Below are 22,191 nucleotides of genomic sequence, written 5' to 3' on the forward strand. Positions count from 1 at the left end.
CCTTGAAAACAAATGTTTATTGTCTAGGCTAATAGACCAAGTTAAAAACAGTAATAATTCAAATAAAATAAAAAAAACCCTAAAATTTAATTTGTTTCAATTTAAAATAATCTTTTATTCGCATTGTACACCACTGTGTAGAATGCAGCAGCATGATTTATTTTGTATTACCAGTAGGCTAAAGTACAATGAAAGTGCGCTAGATATTCATTTGATTTTACTACTGTACTGTATACTGAATAGGCCTACTGTACAAATTTATATTTTTACATAATGTAATGTGTAGCCTACCCAAAACACATTATTTCAGCACAGTGATTTATATTTAAAATACATTGAGAACATTTAAGGTGATGCAAATAATATTTAAATTAGTATATTGCAGCTCTCTTCATTGACATATTTTTTCTTAGTACATACGACAAAATGTGCACGTTGTGAATTGTCGTAACGAAAATGCAAATTGCTGTATGTTTGTGCTGCGACTGGCCCATCTTAGTACACCTACCCCATAGTGTTACACGTCCCCACGTGTTGCTACAACTGTTTAAATAACATACCTGTAATTTCTCTTTTCATTGTTAACACCTGACCACTTCTTACACTTATAACTTTAAAGTCTGCTCTAGTGCATGTCTGCTCTAGTGTAAGGATTATTGCCCACATTGTCAAACAGGTAACACAGCAATAATGATCCATGATGTGGTACGGAACAGAAAAGCCAGAGCACGTGTTGTTATGTTTATCTTTTTTTTTTTTTTTTTTACTCACTCTTCCTGCTGTTACTTAGAGGGCAGATCTCAAACCCCAGTGCACTAGTGCAGACATTTTGAAAAGAGCTTTGAAACAGACTTTAAGTTATAAGTGTACACATTTGTCAGGATGTTAACAATGAAAAGAAAAAGACATGTACATTATTTAAACAGTTGTAGAAATATGTGAGGACATATACCAGTATGTTTTTACTTTTTTCCATTCCACAGTACTTTCCAAAGGTTATTTTAATTTGGTGCTTACATATTTGAAGGGAATGGAATGTATGTATAATAAGAACAGGTATAGTTTATCACCTGCTGTTCTGCACAACACAAATATTTCAGTTAAATTACCTGCTGGCTGTATTGCTCAATATAAATATATTCTTAGAGGGCTCACGTGGTTGATTGCACCAGAATACCCAAAGAGAGAATGATTAGCATGGTTTTGATAGGTGGTGTGTATTTGTTTATTTGTATTTATTTATAAGCAGCGTATGTATTATCACACTTGCTATCTTACTCTGAATACAAGAAATGAAATGCACTTTGGGTCAAATTTTAACTGAACTTGTTTTCTATTTTCAGTGATTTGAGTAACAACTACATCAGCACTTTGTCCAACCAAAGCTTCAGCAACATGTCTGAACTTCTTACGCTGTGAGTCTCATCTTCACATTAATTGTATTGACCTTCTTACGTTAACTTAACTTCAAACAAACACAAATATAGTTCTACCACTCTAGCACTAGATGTTGTTGTTGCCTTCTGTGCTACCCTTTTATCAGTAAATAAATGAGATGTATGTGTTAAATCTTCCAGAATCCTGAGCTACAACCGACTGAGGTGTATACCTGTGAAGGCATTTGATGGCTTGAAGTCACTTAGATTATTGTGAGTACTTTTTTTTTTCTCTACATAATTCAGTGCTTATTAAGATGGCCTTATTCTGTAGCTTGTTACTACTAGATTACTGCCCCCTATCTGTGTCTTTAACCTCTGTCTAAGACGCACTGTCACTGCATTTATATTGTATTGGTTAAAGGAAGCCTCAGGGGAAAACAGCAGCAAGAATAATATAAAGGTAAAGAGCAACTGAATTGTGTATTTTGTTGCCCTTCTAGTAACAGGATGCTTTTTAAAAGTGATTTATTTCTGAGACTTTGAGACTTGATTTGCTGCATCTCTCCTGCAGGTCCCTCCATGGCAATGACATCTCTGTAATCCCTGGGGGATCCTTCCACGATCTCTCCTCACTGTCACATCTGTAAGTATTCAAGCCAGAGAGAACCTTCCAGTGCTTTAGGAGGAGCACGGGGGTATTTTGGTGTCTGGATGCATTTTTCAAAGTCTTCTTGCCCCAAGGGGGCTTTTCCTCCAGTCAATCAGCCAGGCTGACAGTGTGGTGGTACTCACTGAGTGAGGCCAACTAATGCTTTCAAGTTAGCTTCCCAAAAGTAATAGAAATTGATAGTTGGAAAGGAAAAGTGGTTTTGGATTTCGACTTGAAAGTGCAGTGCCTTCACATGTGGCCTCTTCTTTATTGAGAAGGAACATGATAGAAGCTGTACAATACAGTCTCTTAAATAGTATATGGCACTCAACTGGTTGCAGTAGGAGAATGCACTGATAAAAAAATAAGAAACTGCATAATTTTAATAGAGATTGCTAATGCTCGTCTTTATCACACACTATAACAATAAACTGCCCAATGTATGTCTTCCCTGTTTTAGAGACTGAAAGATTACATACTGCGTTTCATAGTAGCTACAGTGTGTTTGATGGGAAGTAATGCAAACAGGCAGAAGATCTTTGAATAGATTTTCTTTGATTAGGTTGTATCAGCATGTACATTTGGGCTGACATTAAGGTCATCAAATAGACAATCTAATATGTCATATTACTGTAATTTACCATTTATATTCAGTTTTGTGTAATATTGAGCCTTTAACGAATCTATGAAAGGAAAATGACTTTGGCAAGAGATACATCAACTGCACTGCCCTAGTCCCCCAGGGTTTCCAATCTCTTTGAAATAGCGTATGTTTTAAAGCAAAGTATTTTCCTTACATATATATCAAGCATTGTAACACAGTAGCTCATAAAAACATGTTCATTGCATAACAATAGGGCTATTTTGTAATTACAGTGCTCTTGGTGCCAATCCGCTATACTGTGACTGTAACATGCAGTGGCTCTCAGACTGGGTAAAATCAGGGTACAAAGAGCCCGGTATCGCCCGCTGTACCGGTCCTGGCGAAATGACTGATAAACTGCTTCTCACTACTCCATCCAAGAAGTTCAGCTGTGAAGGTACAGTACACCAAGCGCCCCTAAACATTAAGAGAGATTCCCTTTTTTATGAATTCAGTATAGGAACAGCAACAATTGAGACTGAGCTTGATGTTGACATTTTGTTGATAATCTATATTGTGCTTCAACAATTTGTAGCCACAGTTGGGATTTATTATGTCTACATATTTGGGGAAATTTTGACAGCTGCTATCAAAATTAATACTGTGTCAACATCAGCCATTGACACCACAGTATAAATAAACCGTTATAGTTGATTAAAAACAGCAAATTCAAACTGGTAATCATTTATTACAATCCTGTATCACTAGATTTTTTTATTAAATAAATATCATGTCAAAATGTTAACAGCAACACTGTTTTTTATTTTTTGAATAGAAAATGTTAGTTTTATAAAGTTCTGTACTGCTACCAGTTCTTTTTCTTGTTAACACTATTTACAGAAATCTATTTTTAATCTATTTTATATCTAGTCATTTCTTGCATGTTCTCTCAAATTTAATCTTTACACTTTTAACTTTTCACAAATCTGCCTCTAGACATTCCAGGGCCTTGCGGTTTTCTGAGGAGAGGTAAAGCAGAAACGGTTTCCTTTTGAGTCACACTGAACTCTTTCTTAACTCGTGCCCAATAAGACTACAAAAGAGGAGCATGTTCGTCTTTTGTTGTTTGCCCCTAAACCTTCGTCACTGATGTGTGTGGCAGTCTTCTGAACAGTAATTAGCCTTTCATTCTGTCTTTTCCTTTGGGTGTCCCTTACCTTGTATCGTTATCTATTGAAACATGTCTTGCCATCAAGATGTTTGACAATTTCTAATTCTGATCTGTATGTTTGTTTTTATAGGGCCTGTTGATATAAACATTCTTGCCAAGTGTAACCCTTGTATGTCAAACCCATGCAAAAATGATGGCACCTGCACCAATGATCCGGTAGACTTCTACAGGTGCACATGTCCATATGGATTTAAGGTATGCTCCTGTGCCTTATGTTTTAACATGGCTTTATCTGTACTTTTTTATATTATTTTTATTTAAGGGGTGTGTTTGTTTTACTTTTAACAGGGGAAGGATTGTGACGTTCCCATTCATGCCTGTATCAGCAACCGGTGTCAAAATGGAGGAACCTGTAATCTGAAGGAGGGAGAGGAAGAGGGTTTCTGGTATGAAAACATTTACCCAACCATGCACCTTTCTGCTGTGAAGTTACCTACATTTCCAGTGGATTTGTCTGATTTAATTATATCTCTAAATTGACCTTTCTTGTCGTTTTCAATTCCAGTTATTACTGTCCATTTAAATACAGAGTGAACCTTTAATTAAGTTTGAGACAGAGGTAGGACAACTATGTTTCCTTAAATAAGCGAGAGCATACAATAACCAGGTCTGTTTGGTTTCTGTCACACTTCAGCGCCAGGAATGTGAGCAATGCCACGCTTGCACAGCACTGCACCTCGACATGCTGTGAGCACTTTAAATCTGGTATTAGTTAATCAGAGAATAAAATGGCTCCAGCTGCACTTCATGAATAATAAAACGAAGCGCTCTCTGAAATCATCTTAATAATTCCACAGAGAATGGTCATCTTCTTATCAAGCCTACTAGGTGGTGCATGAAATGGGAAAGTCTTTACCCCTGCGCTTCATAAAGGAATTATCAAGAACTTTCTGTCGAAAGATTAATCAGCTATGTAACCTCCAGTGTAAAATATGTAGTGCTGCAGCTTCGTGCTGCTGTTTTCATCATTACTCATGCAGGAAAATCTAAAAACTATTTCTGAATGGGTAATAAAATAGGGTAAAACAATCACACATTGCCAAAGGTGTGTGCTTTATTTTTCCAGGTGCACGTGTGCAGATGGATTTGAAGGAGAGGCTTGTGAGATTAACATTGATGACTGTGAGGATAATGACTGTGAAAACAACTCTACCTGTGTGGATGGCATCAATAACTACACCTGTCACTGCCCAGCTGAATACACAGGTAAATGAAGCGCTCTGTTATTTTCCTATAAATAGCCAAAACACCAGCTCTTGTATATACAGTAAAAATATACATTTAAAAAAACCTGTTTGGTTATTTTTAGCAAAAAACAGATTTGATTCCAATTACATGGTAACACACAAGTATAACAACCGTGTAAAGCTAGCTGTTGTGCAGACGAGGAATATTTGTTTCCAATTGGACTACATTCAGTTTAACTTATCAGCAAGTAATGACCTCAACAGAGTGAATATGAAATTCTACCTGAAAGCTTTTCAGATAGTGACAGCTTCTCAGATGCAAGTTAATCCTTGTAACCTTGACTGTAGACGATGGCCTCTTGAAATCCAAGTTTGACAACTTCATATTCTCCATAGCAACCCTTTAAGCAGTGATTCTGAACACATTGCTGTGGTTTCTTTACCAGCAGACATGTGTTCTTAACAAACTTCCCAGAGACAGGTGAGAAGAGATTTGCTGAGACAATAGAGATTCTAAAAGCTCTAAGTCAAAGGCAGTGCTTTAGTGTAACATGATAAGTTGTATTATACTGAACGGTGTTATTTTCTCTGCGTATTTGATATTGTCTGTGTTAAAAACGACTAATCCAGACAAACAGAATTGCTTATCATTTAGCGGTCAGTCATGTGGAAACAGCAGAGCAGTTTGCAAGATTTCATGAATAACTACTAGATAGCGAAACTGCCAACTATCTGTGACAGTTAACTATTCAGCTAATCATTATCAACAGCCAGGGGATTGTAGATGTTTCATAACAACACGCTGTTAGCATCCAAGATTGTTTCAGTCCATGGAAGATAAACACTTTAGTTGTTCCATTTTAATCTGAATTTATTTGTTATTATTTTATTTTTTATTCAGTAATTTTGAATCTTACTGGAAATGCCTTAACATCATTCCAAAGTTATTGCACCATCAGACCTGGCTAAGGATTTCTTTAGAAACTAAACTACTTTCTGAAGTAGGGAATCAAACTATTTCTTTATTTTTTTTTGTAATCAGGTTGCATATGGTGGCATCTGACCCAGCTTTCTGTGTTACAGTCTTTGTTACAGTAGAAGTATAATGTCTGCTTTGCTTTTGCTGTCTGCTTCTAGCTACTGTCTTAGTGCTCTGCTGTTTTACAATGTAAAAAGTCTTGTCTATTCTGCTTTTGTCACTGCAAGCTGCTAACCTGAATGAGGTGGAAAAAGGTTAGTTGCAGTTACTTTCTCTTTATGTGATTCTGTGTCTTTTTCCTTCTCCTGCTTCATTCCTGCAGTTAGGCAGCATGGTTTTCAGAGCCCACCATAGGCATTGTTCAGTGTACAGAAATAGAATCATGGCAACATGGTTTCCTAGATACACCAGGGGTGCAAGAATGTAAACAATACAGTTCCAACATAAGTCCGGCATATTCATTAACTTTGTTATTTCTCGAAAACTGCACATTATTCAACTAACACAACATTATTATTATTATTATTATTATTATTATTATTATTATTATTATTATTATTATTACTTTCAATATTTGCATTCTCAACACAGGATTTTTTTTTACCGATTTTACCAAACATAGGCTGGGACCAAATCAAAACTCTGACAACCCGCTAATCGCACTTAACAAAACTGTATTTAATAGCGTTTTCTTTTTATGAGTAGAAGAAATTTGATTTGGTCCGGGCCATTGTTGAGAAGCCAATTGAACCTAATCGGTTTTGAAAACAACTAGTTCAAAATGCAGCAAAAAAAAAAATCAATCATGCTTTAATGCAGCAAGAAGGCATTCACCCAACAGCAAAAAAAAAACATTTATGGTATAAAACAAGACAGCTTCTAACTGAAAATCACAACGGTTGATATTGTGTGTGGCAACTCATACTTTATAATAAATGAGTTTATTAATGCAAAACCCCAAAATTATTTTGCATTCTGCATTCAGTCACAGAGATGTTTTGAGTTGTTCCCAGCATGAGTAAAAGTAAATCCTCGCGTAGTTATGATCACTGGACCGTGAATGTTTTACAGTTTAACAGCAATGTGCACCTTTTTTTATTAGTTTGCATTCTTCCTGCTCTACAAAATGTGATGTATCCTTATCGCCAAGCTGCAACTAAAGAGCCAGGAGAAAGGACACCGTTCAAAACAATGTATTAGACAAAAACAATGCGGAAGCAATACGATGCATAAGCTAATTAACACAAGGCCAGGGGACATGTTTTTTATATTGATTCAGAAAGGAGATATCCACCAAAGATTGATTTGACTGATTCTTCATTGCGTTTGACAGAAGGACCAAGAGAAACGTAATATACTTTGTGGTCCGTGGCCTAGTCCATTGGAGCTCCAAAGCTGCCCGTGTGCTGGCTGACTGTGAGATAAATAATTATTGCTTGATGACAGCTATTGCCAGTGGGCAGGGCAAGTGGCACTCTGGGCCATGTTCCCCCCCTTGTGAGCTGGCTGAACTGTGATGTAATGACTATGACAGCTATTGCCAGCGACAGGGCAAATGGCACTCTGCCAACCCCCACACCCTTCACCCCGGTGCGATATCGTATGCCATTCAGGGGTGTGCAATTCATATTGCCCAAGTTATACTGTTATATAATAAAAAAAATAGAGGTTACCACAGACCCTGCTAATTCATCAGTGGCAGAATATTGATTGTCTACATGACTGTCTATTGTTTTCTTCCCAGGGTGCACATGACTAGGCATTAAGCCATTCATCACAGTTCTGCCTAAAGGGACAGGAGATTGTGACTGGTGTTAAAGATTCATAATTTAGTGCCTTGTATGTAATTTCACAAAATCTCGTATTGATTTATGGTGACCTGAGGCATGCATCTGGCATCTTTCAGAAACTAACTTTGGGAAGACAGAATTGTTTGTTTTTAGCCTTGAAAGGCAATGTCATTTTAAACCCTACAAGGCATTGTATCATTATTTAAAAAAGGAGAGGCGCTCTGTGCAATGTAATGTGCTTCAAGGAGTTTACAAAAGACCTTGGCATCAATGCCAGTGGCAGTTAGTTCAAAAGCATACATTGATTGGAAACTATGTTGTGTTTCTGAAAGGAGGCTCCTCCTTCTAATCACATACGTAATCAAACTGTTCCTATAAGTAGCCCTATCGCCTACGCCTCCTTGTTGTTTCTTTGTTTGGTTCTCCTCCTCTCCTGCCTCCACCAGAGTGCCACTTGTCCAGCCTGCTGGCTATAGCTGTCATCAATCAGTGATCATTGCATTAACATTCAGCCAGCTCATGGGGCAGCTATAGAGCTCCAAAGGCCGTGGGCCAAAATCTATATTCCGTTCCCTCGTGGGCATGGCTGTGTCAAATGCAATAAATAATTGTCAATTCAAATCATTGATGGATGTCTCCTTTCTGAAAAATGTATTCTGTGATTTCATCAAAGGCTTCATGACACAGTCTAATGGGAAAAGACATGTGCATTACAATTGACACAGCTGGATGATTATGTGTTAGGTGGTTTCTTGATGATAATGTTCAAAATAGGCATATGTTACGTTTCTGCACGCAGTAGGTCCACTGCAGAGTTCAAATGGTATGTTGTCCCTCTGTAAATGTTTGTGCTGCAATTTGTTTTCCAGGTGAGCTGTGTGAGGAAAAGCTGGATTTCTGTGCCCCAGAACTGAACCCCTGTAAGCATGACTCCAAGTGCGTTGTGACACCCAAGGGATACAAGTGAGTAAAAAGAGTTCACGATGAAATATGTTTGTATGTTATTTTAAGGACAAGAACAAGCAAAGGATACATATTATTTGTGTAATATTCCCTTATGAGGAAGACAGGTTATTTTCTGATCCTTTCAACTCTTTCGTTATACCGGGAGTGTTTGAAAAAAGCAGATGCTGCTGATTTGTGAAACAATAACTTTTGACAGCTCCATTCTGTAAAGATTTGAAAGCTAAAATAAATGATATAGTTTGGACTGTTTTCAGCAACACACTAGCGGATTTGATAAAAATAGCCACTATTAATTAAAAAGGGATTTATTCTATTCCTTTGCAAACTGTAATTAGAACCAACCCAGTGTTGGAGCCATATTTTAAGCTGCTCCACACAAGTTACTTTTAATTAAATAATAATGTAGTCATTCTTGAATTAGCACGCATGGTAGGAGAAGTGCTGAAAGAGCATGACAGTATATAAATCCTTTGGGAGAGATGCTTTTGGTGTGGATGCTACAAACTGCATAGGTATTAGGGCTTTGTGATAACAGGTTTTCTTTCTATTATTACAGATGTGAGTGCACACCCGGATATGTTGGTGAGCAGTGTGACATTGATTATGATGACTGCCATGAAAATAAGTGTAGAAATGGAGCCCAGTGCATCGATGCCATAAATGGATATACCTGTGTATGCACTGAGGGGTACAGGTAGGTTTTATTTATGGAGATATCTTTTTTGCATGAGTATGCCTTTTAGACGTGCATGACAATGCCAAGGCTTTTACAGTCTGGTGTGTAATAATTGGCAGTGATCCTATTCAATCAAAAGGGCTATTATTATCAGTATTATAAATATTGTCATTATTGTCAAATCTGTACTATATATTCTTTTTTGTTTCTATGTGCAGTGGCTTGTTTTGTGAGTTTTCACCACCAATGGTTTTGCCTCGCACAAGTCCTTGTGATAATTTTGAGTGCCAGAATGCGGCAGAGTGCATTGTGAGAGATATAGAACCAGTGTGCCAGTGCCTGCCAGGATACCAGGGAGAGAAATGCGAAAAACTGGTCAGCGTGAACTTTGTGAACAGAGAGTCCTACCTGCAGATCCCCTCACCTAAGATCCACCCCGAGGCAAATATCACTCTACAGGTAAAGAACAGAACTCCTTTCTCCCAACTAGAAACTGAAGGACGATCATTACCTTAGTGTCATGCCCATTTACACATTTTGGTCTGGCTGTAAATAATTTAGTGACTGGGTTTAGCTGTAGTTGAAATGAGTTGCTGTAAGTGTTACTGATTTATTCACTAATGACATAGGTAGTTGTTATTTTGCAAACTACTGTTGAAGTTAAAGTTGAAAATAAATATCTGCAATATGTTTTATGTGAAAATGTATCTTTTGTGCATTAGATTGCTACTGATGAAGACAACGGGATTTTGCTGTATAAAGGTGACAAAGACCACATTGCCGTGGAACTGTACCGGGGACGAGTGCGTGTCAGCTACGACACAGGCTCTTATCCATCCTCTGCTATTTACAGGTGATGAATCTTCCATTGTGTGTGTGGTTATATCATCCATTTTGTATTTATGTTCCTCACAGTTTTCCTTGCTAAGCACTTTACTAAGCTTATTTTCAACCCAAGTATTCTCTGGTTTGCCTTCCACTGGGAGCCAGCAGCCCCAGAAGCTAGACAAATTAAGAGCTTCCTGGAATACTGTACACATGTAAATAAAACATTCAGCATTGACACTGAAAAGAGAACAGGCTGTGTCACTTAGCAAAATCCTCAAGCACTAAATACATGTGATGTACAAAAAACCCCAAACAAACCCTGATCCATGATTGTCTATTTAAGAAGATTATCCATCAGCCATGCCAAATGAAAGCTTGTTATAAAATATTTCAGGATTAGAGTTGTTCTTTTTTAAAAAGAAGCTTCTAGGAATTCGTTTTTTTCAGATTATAGGCATACATTAAATACAGAGCACTGATCCACTGAAGCTTTGTGCCGGGATAACAAGGCTGATTTAGAATTCCTGGCATCACTTGACATTAAGTTGCAGATTGTTTTTTTTGTACAATAGCTGTCTGCTCCTAGCTCATTTCTCATTTACTGTAGTTCAAAAGAGTAAACCTTCTTTTTCCCCCCCAAGGCTGTTTTTCATTTTTAAAGGCACAGTTTTAATGATCTGTTGGGTTCACTAACTTGGCAATCCCTCCAAATAACCTTAACATGTCAGCTTTGTGAAGTATATTTACTTTCCATTAACTATGTGCTAAATTATGCTGTTGGTATCTCTGGTATCTCTATACATTTATACACCTTTCAGATTGCCCTCAGTCTTGGACATTTGGGAACATTTTCAAGTATTGATGAGCAAATGACAAAGTAAAGTTATCAGATAGCTTCACTGATAGGCTATAATGTAAAGCATTTAAACCACAGTATGCCATAAAATACTTTATGGTGAATTTTAAAGAATGGTTATTGTTTTTCTCTTCGCTGAACAAACAGTCCTGTTAGTTAGCAGTGTTTTACAGTTGCATAACAACAGTCGTCCTCAGAGAGAATACAATTTGTGACATTTGACATCTATTGTTTTTTTTTTTTTAAATCTTGTTTGAAATCTCAACAATCACATGTATGTGTTGTTTCCATGGTAACGGCTATATACTTTGATGTCATCGTATTGTCTTTACTGTTTTCTGACTAATCGTTCTTTGTTCTCATAAAATCAACCCCTTAGTCAGAAGATATTGTCATTTTGTACTTTTTCATGTATTTTCATGTCTACCTTTACCCCCGTTTTATTACTTTTCATTAAAAGCTATCATATAAATCAAGGAAATGTAATGCCTGTAGGATTATATGTGACCTTTAAACAGAACTACAAACACAGTGATAACAGAGCATGGGAGCCACCAGTAACACTGAGATTGTACAACTACACCCTGAAAACTAAACAAATCCATGCAGTTGTAAGTATCGAAAAATATTTTACATTTTTTTAAAAATTAATTTCTCATTTTTAGTGTGGAAACAATAAATGATGGGAACTTCCATGTTGTGGAGCTGGTGGCCATTGACGAAATGCTTTCCCTCTCTGTCGACGGTGGAAACCCCAAAAGCATCACAAACCTGGCTAAGCAGTCAACGCTAAGCATCGACTCACCGCTCTACGTAGGAGGTAAGACTCGTTCAGAAGCTCCCACCCAGGTAGTGTTGTTATTCTGTTAAAGCAAATAGATGAGCAATTTTAAGATTATAGAAATTGGCAACAGAACCCACTGTTACCTCACACATGCTAGCTAGAGACCCTAGAGAGGAGTTATTGAGACTCATCTTCTTGATGTAGAATGTGCCATACTGCAGTGGGTTTCGGCGGGAGCAGTAGACACAAAAGAAACATGAAAAAAAAGCATACGTCCATCAACAATTTGCAGTGTAAATATAGTGGTCCTTTTCGTATACATAAAAATAAAAAAATAAAAACTCACGAAGAGGCTGGCATAATGTTCAATTTTAATTTCAATGTTTAATTTACCCCAGGTGTGAGAGACCTGATAACTGAAAACTCATTTTTTCTTCTCAGTGTGACATTTCAGTAGAAGTAATGATATACTGGTTGTGCACTGTGTTGGGTTGATTTCTTTCATTAGTTTATTTGTCGATAGGTACACTCTGGTGTGTTACAAATTGGAAAGATGCAATGGAAAGGAAAATGAATGCACCTGGATCAATTTTCTCAACAGATTTTCAATAAGAGAATTGACTCCTGTGTCGATTTTTAGTGTTACCAAATTAGATTTTTAATATGCTTTTCAGCACAGACATCTTCTGAAATGAATCTCTTTGGGAAGTTTTAGAGAACAATATTTTCTTTTCCTCATTTAGGCATGCCTGTCACAACCAATGTGGCAGCACTGCGGCAGGGTCCTGGGCAGAATGGTACAAGTTTCCATGGGTGCGTCCGCAACTTGTACATCAACAACGAGCTGCAGGACTTCAACAAAGCCCCTCTGCAAGTGGGAATCCTGCCAGGCTGTGAACCGTGCCAGAAGCAGGTGTGCATGCATGGGACCTGCCATGCAACAGGCCAGTCCAGCTTTACTTGCGACTGTGAAGGAGGGTGGACTGGACAACTGTGTGATCAACAAACCAACGACCCCTGTTTGGGAAATAAGTATGTCTGTTTTGAGGGTTTTTTCTTAGCTTTTTTTTTCACACAATTCCATAACCAGTCTTATAGTTGTTTTATAAAGTGCTTTGTGTAGCAGTCACATGTCATTTTCTTTCTTTATTTTTTATATTTATCATTATTATTTAACTGTAATATACACAAGGAAGGTTCTCTTAATAATGCAAAAGTAATCTAGGATGAAGACCTTACAGAATAATATAAGACTCATGCAACTGTCCAAAAATAAAGAATGAAATCTAAAATTCAGGAACAGACCAAATTGAGTATTAATCAATGTATTTTTTTAAAGTAGTAATTGCTTTGCTGATCTTACCTATATAATAAGAACCCCTTGTTTCTTTCTCTAGATGTGTTCACGGCACATGCATGCCCATCAATGCATTCTCATACAGCTGTGAGTGTCAGCAGGGATACGGGGCGGTTCTCTGTGATGAAGAGGAGGAAATCTTTAACCCCTGCCAGTCCATAAGGTGCAAACATGGAAAATGCAGGTTATCAGGCCTGGGCAAGCCATACTGTGAGTGTAACAGTGGATTCACAGGAGACGGCTGTGACAGAGGTAAGAACAAGAACTTAATGTCTGTACGTTTTTTTTTTTCTTACTGTATTTTTTTGCTCAACTGACATTGGGAGACAGTGGAATTTGGCTGATGATACAAAGTCCTGATAGGTTTTTATAACACATGTTTCTAAACAAGATGTCCCCAAAATGCACTGCAGCTTTTGTTTAACACCATAGAGTCTATTCTAATGACCTAACAGCAGCAGATCTTGCAGCTGCCCCTTTGAATCTGATGATTTGATAGCACTATGTAACACAATTTTTGTTCCTGGGTAGTAAGTGTTATTTCCTAATTGCTTATGCCTCAAAAGTATAGAAAATGGCTATTATTCCCCACAAACTTTGCTTTTGTGACCAGGACAGTGATATTTTGAAATTTACCTATTTCCAATGAGAAAACGGGCGAATTTGTGTCTTTTCGGTCACATAAAGTCAGAAAAAACAACATATGAATCCAAATTAACATGTATTTATACTAAAGTAATACAAAAATGACTACAAAAGATTTAGAAGTGAGTAGTTTTTCGAGATTTACGATTATACTGTAAATCACTTTCACGAATCAGCCCCCAAATGTAGTCTCCCATCATGTTCTCGTTATACTGTCCTTGGTAGCGGCGTTCAAAGTCCAGTATATCCTGGTGGAAGCGCTCGCCTTGCTCCTCCGAGTACGCTCCCATGTTCTCCTTGAATTTATCAAGATGAGCATCAAGGATATGGACTTTGAGGGACATCCTACAGCCCATTGTGCCGTAGTTCTTCACCAGAGTCTCAACCAGCTCCACATAATTTTCGGCCTTGTGATTGCCCAGGAAGCCCCGAACCACTGCGACAAAGCTGTTCCAAGCCGCTTTCTCCTTACTAGTGAGCTTCTTGGGGAATTCATTGCACTCCAGGATCTTCTTTATCTGTGGTCCGACGAAGACACCGGCTTTGACCTTTGCCTCAGACAGCTTAGGGAAGAAGTCTTGAAGGTACTTGAAGGCTGTCGACTCCTTATCTAGAGCTCTGACAAATTGTTTCATAAGGCCCAATTTGATGTGCAGTGGTGGCATCAGCACCTTCCGGGGGTCCACCAGTGGCTCCCACTTGACGTTGTTCCTCCCCACAGAGAACTCGGTCCGCTGTGGCCAGTCCCGCCTGTGGTAGTGCGCCTTGGTGTCCCTGCTGTCCCAAAGGCAAAGATAGCAGGGAAACTTGGTAAAACCGCCTTGGAGACCCATCAGGAATGCCACCATTTTGAAGTCTCCTATGACCTTGATGCCATCTCAGAAAAATGCAGATATGTATCCACTTAGGCAGCTGGAACTAAACTGAACTGGTGGGCTTAAGGCCCCTGTATTTATACTACTATTTATATTACTGGAAAGTTCTAGAAAGTTCTAGAAGTTACTCCAAGTTTACTCAGCACTGAATCTATCTGGAATGTTCTGGAAAATAGGTAAATTTCAAAATATCACTGTCCTGGTCATAAAAGCAAAGTTTGTGGGGAATAATAGCCATTTTCTATACTTTTGAGGCATAAGCAATTAGGAAATAACACTTACTGCCAAGGAACAAAAAAAAAAAAAAAAAATTGTTACACGGTGTAGTTGTTGACTCTCCTATTTACATCTCTAAAAATTTTATAAAACTACAGTCTGTAGTTTTGGAAAGTCTGAGAGGAGGTTTTGAGGCAGCAGTATTAGGATCTGTTGTTGTTTAGATCATTAAAATAGACAACCGTGGATGTTATCTCACAGTGTTTTACAGTATCAACAATCTGGCCAGGGTTTCTTTAGACAGTATTGAAATGCATCTTGTACTACAGTACTCCTCCATTATTTCAGTGTAGTAAATGGTTCGGCCATATTGACAGTACATTGTACATGGGTGTATGAGCACATCACTAACTTTTTACAATCATATTGAAAAATAACGAGAGTACTGTATTTTCTATTTTAACATAGCTCCTAGAACAAGATTTTTTTTTTTTTTTGGTTATACACTCTCTTACTATTTTTTTCGCTGTACCTTTTCTGTATCTTCTCCAACTGTGAAGTCAAATGCAATGATTTTGCTCCTATTTTTATCAACTGTACTTCTGACCTCTCAGCCTCAACTGGCCATTCCCAGCACCCGAGACAGGTGAGAGCGACTGAAAAAGGATAAAGGATCTACACTCTCTCTCTTATCCTTTTCTTCCTCATTCACAACTTTTTCATTCTTCTTTTTTTTCTTTTTTAAAAACATTACTTTTATTTTTTGTATTGAGAAAGAAAATGGTCTCAACCTCTTTTTCCTGTGTCACTGTTGTCCATGTGTTGTGGCATGCCGTATGTGGTATTAAAAGATAAAGAAACATGAAACAGTAAAAACATACAATAAAAACAAATCCGTATACATTTTTGAGATGTAAGCTTCTAAATGTGCATTGCACCTGCATTTTTCTATATGTCTGTCATTTACAATCTTGTCCATTACAAACATTGCTGGGCATGTGCCATGTGTCAGCATTATATCAGTTGTTACATGGTAATTACTTTGGTTTTACATTTGTGCTGTTCAGATGTAATCATTTCACTTGAATTCAGCCATTGCTGTATAAAAATGGTGGTACTGACCTATAATGTGTCTTAGGTTTCACTCAGTTATAATAATGTTTGAATATTACACAGTAGATTGATTTGTAACCATGTTTGCATGCCCCAGTGTTAGCACTGAAATCCCATCAGCACTTGTCACCAGACTTTGCTAGAAGTACTCAACCCTGAGGTGACAATCAGACCATCTGCAACGTAAGTGTAAATTGCTGTCTTGATCCACCATTCTTTTTTTTTTTTCAGAAATCTTTTGTCAAGGGGAACGAGTCCGAGATAACTACCAGAAGCAACAAGGCTACGCAGCTTGCCAGACAACCAAAAAGGTTTCTCGGCTAGAATGCCGTGGTGGGTGCTCCAATGGACAGTGCTGCGGACCACTGAGGAGCAAGAGGCGGAAATACACCTTTGAATGCACTGACGGCTCTTCATTTGTCGAGGAAGTTGAAAAAACCGTGAAGTGTGGCTGTACAAAATGTCCTTCATAAATTCTTCTCTTTTTTTGTTACATGTCCCCTTTTTTTAAATTACATTTTAAGTACCTTGTGGCAGAGCTGGACTAATTGATGCTTCCATAGTGGAAATGTTGAATTATATTGTAAAATACAGAACAGACTTATTTTTTATTACCAAGAGAGGAAAGAAATAATGGAGTTGACTATTTTCTTCATTTACAAGCCAGGATCTGGGACATCGTTTTTTGTATTTTTTTTCTTCGAAGAGGAATTGACTGTATATGTCTTTCGGAGCTGAAGAAACAAAGATAACAATTGGCATTACTCACTGTTACTGTATAACAATAGACAGAAACATGTGGAAACCTTATAAAATGTAAATTGAAACACAGTGGCAGCAAAGCAATGAGATTGACAACACAAGCCCAGTCTTTACCGTGTCATATTAATATGATGAAGATGATAACGAAAGCTTCCATGTGTGGACAAGTGACAGGCTTAGTGAAACCCAAAGGATGACAGTGCCTGAGAAACATTGTGTTGAAATACAAGTTATGTTTTAAATTCTGATCTACAGAAAGGCAAAACTGCAGTATAACGGAAAGTTCAATGTAAATGTGCATTAAATCCACCTCAAGTTTTACTTGCTCATGTCAATGGTACAATAGCAGAAACAAAATTAGTATTTAGCAAGCCTTGTTTCCAGTATTAATTATTTTGTAATATAAATGTTAATACAAGGGTGGGAAGGGGGGGGGGGGGGGGTATTAAGACATATTGATTATAGATGTATGAATTAGTAATTTGAATAAAAATATGTTTTTGTGTTTCTTTTTATTATTATTTCTTTTCAAACTGTCTGCGCAGTATTCAAAATATCACTGACAAGTATTTATTGTATCAAAGAATACCTTTACCTAACAGGTAGATCTTCCCTTATACTACAGTTTAATTTATATTTGTCCTGATATTTTGTATTTTTTAAAAAGCCTGAAAACAAATCAGGATGTGTTGGGGAATAGATGAACTAACATAGCATGTCCTATTAGGGTAAAATATATGTTTTTTAAAATGTTTTCTCTTGCTCTATATTTGACCACTGATGTTGTTTTATGTTACCGAACCTAAGTTAACATTTTAGCCTAAAGGTGTTGAGTGCAACAAAACATTGTATATTTTTGTCAAATCTCCTGATAATTTGTACTGTACCAGAAACACAGGTCTTTATAATAGATTATAATTGTATAGAGGTAACTTTGCCCTACATATTTTACAGAGTGGTGTTTAGGACATTACCCTAGATAATAGACCTCTTTTTACAAATACGTTTGCCTTTACCTTTTTAACAAATGATACTAAGAAAAACTGTGACTTTTTTTCTAAATAAAACTACTTTGTTATCCCTGTTTCCAATGTTAACATGTTGCTGCTAAATTTGTAATGTAGAGTTGGATGGTAATTTGTAGTGGAAGGTGCTCTTCCTACACTAAAAAAGAGCACACTGTATAACAAAGATTTGTTAACTTGACTTTTTATTACAAAAAAAAGTTAGATGTTTATGTTTAATGCAGTGTGCTTTGTCTTACCTGGACTAATATCAGTACTGCTACTGATGTTTGTAAATTAAACGGGATATTTACTTCAGTTATTTTTCTCTATTGTGTCCTTGTTTTAAAATTAGAAAGCTGACATAAGCAGACCACTGCTTATGGTTGAGTTTTCCTTAGTTAGGCCCTGAATCTTAAAAAAAAAAGTAATTTGTGATGCTGTTTTTATAAGCTTATTGAAGTTTTCTTGCAAAAGGTTTTGCTTTACCAAACTGACGACAAATTTCGATAATTCCTACACACACATTTTCTACCTTGTCCTGTAAAAAAAAAAGCAACATAACCCTGCGCTTTATAAACAAAATTGTTTGTTGCGGTGCGTAGACCAAAGCATAAACATAAGAAATCCAAAAAAATAGAAATGATTTCCTTTATTTTAATTAAAAACATTTTTAAAAAATGTGCAGTTCTCAGTCACGAACATGTTTCACTCGTAGACTTCATCAGCGTTCACAGGTGCCTGTGATACTGGGACCTTTTAAGTATGCATAATTACTCAATTAGCAGAGGTGTTAATCATTTTACAATCAATAACATTATATTCAATATAACATGACATGTTTTACATTTAAATAATCCTGGTCATTCGTTACATGAACAAAAAATGAATGGCATATTATACAATGTCTATTTATCAAACATATCAAACAACAATATATTGTTGTGAGTCGGGGGGGGCGTGTCCTGCCGGCTCCCCATTGTCAGGCACGGAGCAGTGGGGGGGCGTTCTCCAGGTGCACTCTGACTGTCAGCCCCATGCAAAAAGTGTAAATAGTAAAAGAATGGCAGGAGAGATGGAATAAGAGTGTAGAAGGAATGTTTATTATAATATTCAGAAATAGGTTAATGATAGCTGGGTTAATAAGGAACTGGGCAGGAAAGAGGAAAGATCTGTGGATAGGCTAAGGATTGGACACCACTCTGAATGGTCATTTATTTAGATGTGATAAACATATTAATGGTTTATGTGAGGTGTGCAATTCCACAAAACGGTGGAGCATTATGTAATAAAGCGTGAGAAATCTGAAGAGCAAAGAAAGAACTTGAAGAGGACGTTAATGAACATTAGGATATATGACCTAAGAATGAATAGCTTGTTGGGAAAAGGGAAAGAGGAAGGCAGACGAAAAAGAGAAAAGATAATAACTGAATATATTAGGGAAACAGGAAAAGAATGAATTTTATAGATGATAAAATAAGACGATATGGAAAAAAAGAGACTAATGACAGAGGGCGCTAATCATTATTATTTGTTTATTTAGCAGACATCTTTATCCAAGGCGACTTACAGAGACTAAGGTGTGTGAACTATGCATCAGCTGCAGAGTCACTTACAATTACGTCTCACCCGAAAGACGAGCACTAGTGACTTGCTCAGGGTCACACAATGAGTCAGTGGCTGAGGTGCGATTTGAACTAGGGACCTCCTGATTACAAGTCCTTTGCTTTAACCACTGGACCACACAGCCTAAGCATCTAAATGTATAAATGGAATGCGTTCTTAAAAATTATTTTAAAAAAAACTAAATTAGCCCCACTTGCTGGTGAGTGTTCCTCTTCACTATTTAATAAATAAAATAGCTATCTATTTTGGAAAATAAAAATGGTAAAGCTGGATTCTTACCAGTGCTACAAATATATACTATGTATATTTATATATCAGGGTCAGTTTCTGTCTGCAATATTATGATAGAGGTTATACTTTCAAAAGAAATGACTTGTATAGTAATCAATGTTTTAATTTTCTTTTCTGATGCAATACTAGTTTTTGCTAAGTGGAATGCAAAAAAGAGAAATAAAACAGTGAGTATTTTTTTTTCATTGTACACCCCCTTTTCACATTTATTTTATTTGAAGTGTTTATTCAAGTTAAAAACTAATGTTATTACTTTATGAAAATGTGTCTATGGCCACTTTGTTTATTGCGAAGACACAACAATGGCAGGGATTATTTTAAAAAATGGTGTTGTCTACTTTTTTTACTTGAAATACACACGAGATTTAACTACTGCATTGATTTCTTTGTTTCGCAGTTAATTCAAGAGGGTAAAGTAGGCCTTTCTTACTTCTGGGATATTTTTCAACATTAATACAGTGTTACATATAATGACGTTGATAAATCTTGAACGACTATCTGAACATGAAAATTCCATGTTTGTCCCAGCACTAAAAAGAATTGCAAAATATAAATAGATACGGATCCATTTTTTTATTTAGCACTCACCAAAAGATAAAGACCAATAATATGAGTGACTGCTACTGCTGCTTCCTGATACCTGGGCCTCTGCTTGAACCAGCGTATCAACATCTAGAGCAAATGACTAGGCTCAGGATATTTTGAGAATTGACTTAAGTTGAGAATTACATTTTGATTTGTTGATATTGATGACGGAGAAAGCTTGCTGCTTCTCAGGACACGCTATTTCAGCAGCTTTTAGCAACATTCTTCTTTTTTTGAAGAAACACCTATTTAGTGAGCAATCACATAGCTTGCCTTAACAGCAGCATCACTTCTGCTACAATGACTGATTAATGTAAGCCTTTATGCGAGGTTCAGGGGATGGGAGCGGGGGCTCTAGCTATACCCTATTAATCACATTAACACCCTATACATTAATCACCTAACTCACCTATTTAAATCCTAACCACAAGCACCTTGTCTTGATCTCTCCATTTTGCTATTCCACAGTAAAAGACGGCTGCTATCAAGGCTACCAGCCGGATCCTTCTCATCTGATTTGGATGAAAGCCAGCAGCCAGGTCCCTCAACAGCAGCCGTCCAGCCAGCGACCCACCTCCCAACTCAACAACTTTGCAGATCCAAGCGCCACAGCTCAGCCCCACAATTGCTTCATTATAAGGACTGGCCGATTGCAAAAATCCTGAAAAATCTCTTCAAAAAAGCTATAACCATTCCATCAGGAAGCGATCAACTGGCATTATTTCATATCCTCTGCACAGATCTCTGAGCCAAACCAGCGATTCCTGCACACTTGGCAGCCAGCAGTCAGGCAATCTCCAGCAAAAGTATATGCCGCTCTGTCCCCAGGGACATCATTCCAGCATACAGCGAAGCACTACAACCGTCAAGCCCAGCACAACCCGATCCCGTTTACAGTCTGCACCAGGAGATATTCGAAGACATTAAAGGTTTGATGCAACCAGTCACGGAAGCCATCATAGCCATCAACACCAAGCTTGACAAACCGGATAATCAGGTAGCAACTCTAGCTTCAGCCGCCATCCAGCCGTGCCTACTTCTGGTTTCTCAACACAGGTCCTCACAGCTGACAATCCAACATACAACCTGGCTCCAGCAACAGTGTCAGGATCACAAGCAGCTAACACCACTCTGTCAAAGCATTATATTTTTTATTTTTTAAAATGTAGTAGTCGCCAATTGTTTTTATCATTTTCTCCCCAATTTGGAATAGCCCATTATTTTTAGGCTCAGCTCACCGCTACCACCCCCGCGCTGACTCGGGAGGGGTGAAGATGAACACACGCTGTCCTCCGAAGCGTGTGCCGTCAGCCGACCACTACTTTTACACACTGCAGGCCCACCATGCAGCCACCTCGGAGGACAACGCAGCTCTGGGCAGCTTACAGGCAAGCCCGCAGGCGCCTGGCCAGACCACAGGGGTCGCTGGTGTGCAGTCGGCCAATTGTGCCCCACCCCCTGGCAGCTCCCGTCCACGGTCGGCAGTGGAATAGACTGGACTCAAACCGCCGATGTCCAGGCTATAGGGCACATCCTGCACTCCACGCGCCTTTACCGGATGCGCCACTCGGGAGCCCCCTCATTGAAGTATTATAGAAGGTAAAGACGTAAATCTCATTTCCATTCTGATTCTTAGATCACAGGGTTGTCGACTGTGGGGATTTATCGGTAACATTAAAATCCAGGGGTCCACGCCTTCTAAAAAATCTTACTTTGGTGGAATTTGCGATAGCTTTCTCAATTTACCGGGATGTCCTCTGCTCTGTTTACCCTCATCGCCGGAACAAATTGGATCAATACATGTTTAAC

General features: G+C 37.8%; 1 protein-coding gene across 8 annotated transcripts in view; it reads left to right on the plus strand.

The window, feature by feature from the left end:
• The window catches only part of LOC117409251 (slit homolog 2 protein-like), a 161,934-nt gene extending 143,736 nt beyond the window's left edge, over nucleotides 1–18,198 (plus strand). For 3 of the 8 annotated variants that reach the window (XM_059006018.1, XM_034014973.3, XM_034014976.3), the window contains 16 exons: nucleotides 1,344–1,415; nucleotides 1,578–1,649; nucleotides 1,951–2,022; nucleotides 2,905–3,068; nucleotides 3,913–4,037; nucleotides 4,131–4,228; nucleotides 4,909–5,048; nucleotides 6,236–6,262; nucleotides 8,668–8,761; nucleotides 9,321–9,458; nucleotides 9,659–9,899; nucleotides 10,163–10,293; nucleotides 11,790–11,944; nucleotides 12,652–12,940; nucleotides 13,306–13,517; nucleotides 16,346–18,198. In XM_059006018.1, the coding sequence (XP_058862001.1) occupies nucleotides 1,344–1,415; nucleotides 1,578–1,649; nucleotides 1,951–2,022; nucleotides 2,905–3,068; nucleotides 3,913–4,037; nucleotides 4,131–4,228; nucleotides 4,909–5,048; nucleotides 6,236–6,262; nucleotides 8,668–8,761; nucleotides 9,321–9,458; nucleotides 9,659–9,899; nucleotides 10,163–10,293; nucleotides 11,790–11,944; nucleotides 12,652–12,940; nucleotides 13,306–13,517; nucleotides 16,346–16,587 (2,272 nt within the window). In that variant the 3' untranslated portion in view covers nucleotides 16,588–18,198. Of the gene's footprint in view, nucleotides 1–1,343; nucleotides 1,416–1,577; nucleotides 1,650–1,950; nucleotides 2,023–2,904; nucleotides 3,069–3,912; nucleotides 4,038–4,130; nucleotides 4,229–4,908; nucleotides 5,049–6,235; nucleotides 6,263–8,667; nucleotides 8,762–9,320; nucleotides 9,459–9,658; nucleotides 9,900–10,162; nucleotides 10,294–11,789; nucleotides 11,945–12,651; nucleotides 12,941–13,305; nucleotides 13,518–15,561; nucleotides 15,648–16,345 lie in introns of all 8 variants that reach the window. The other 5 variants (XM_059006028.1, XM_034014977.3, XM_034014979.3 and 2 more) reach the window with 3 other exon arrangements.
• The last annotated feature ends 3,993 nt before the right edge of the window (nucleotides 18,199–22,191 follow it).

This window comes from Acipenser ruthenus, chromosome 2, assembly GCF_902713425.1.
Source record: "Acipenser ruthenus chromosome 2, fAciRut3.2 maternal haplotype, whole genome shotgun sequence".
NCBI lineage: Eukaryota > Metazoa > Chordata > Actinopteri > Acipenseriformes > Acipenseridae > Acipenser > Acipenser ruthenus.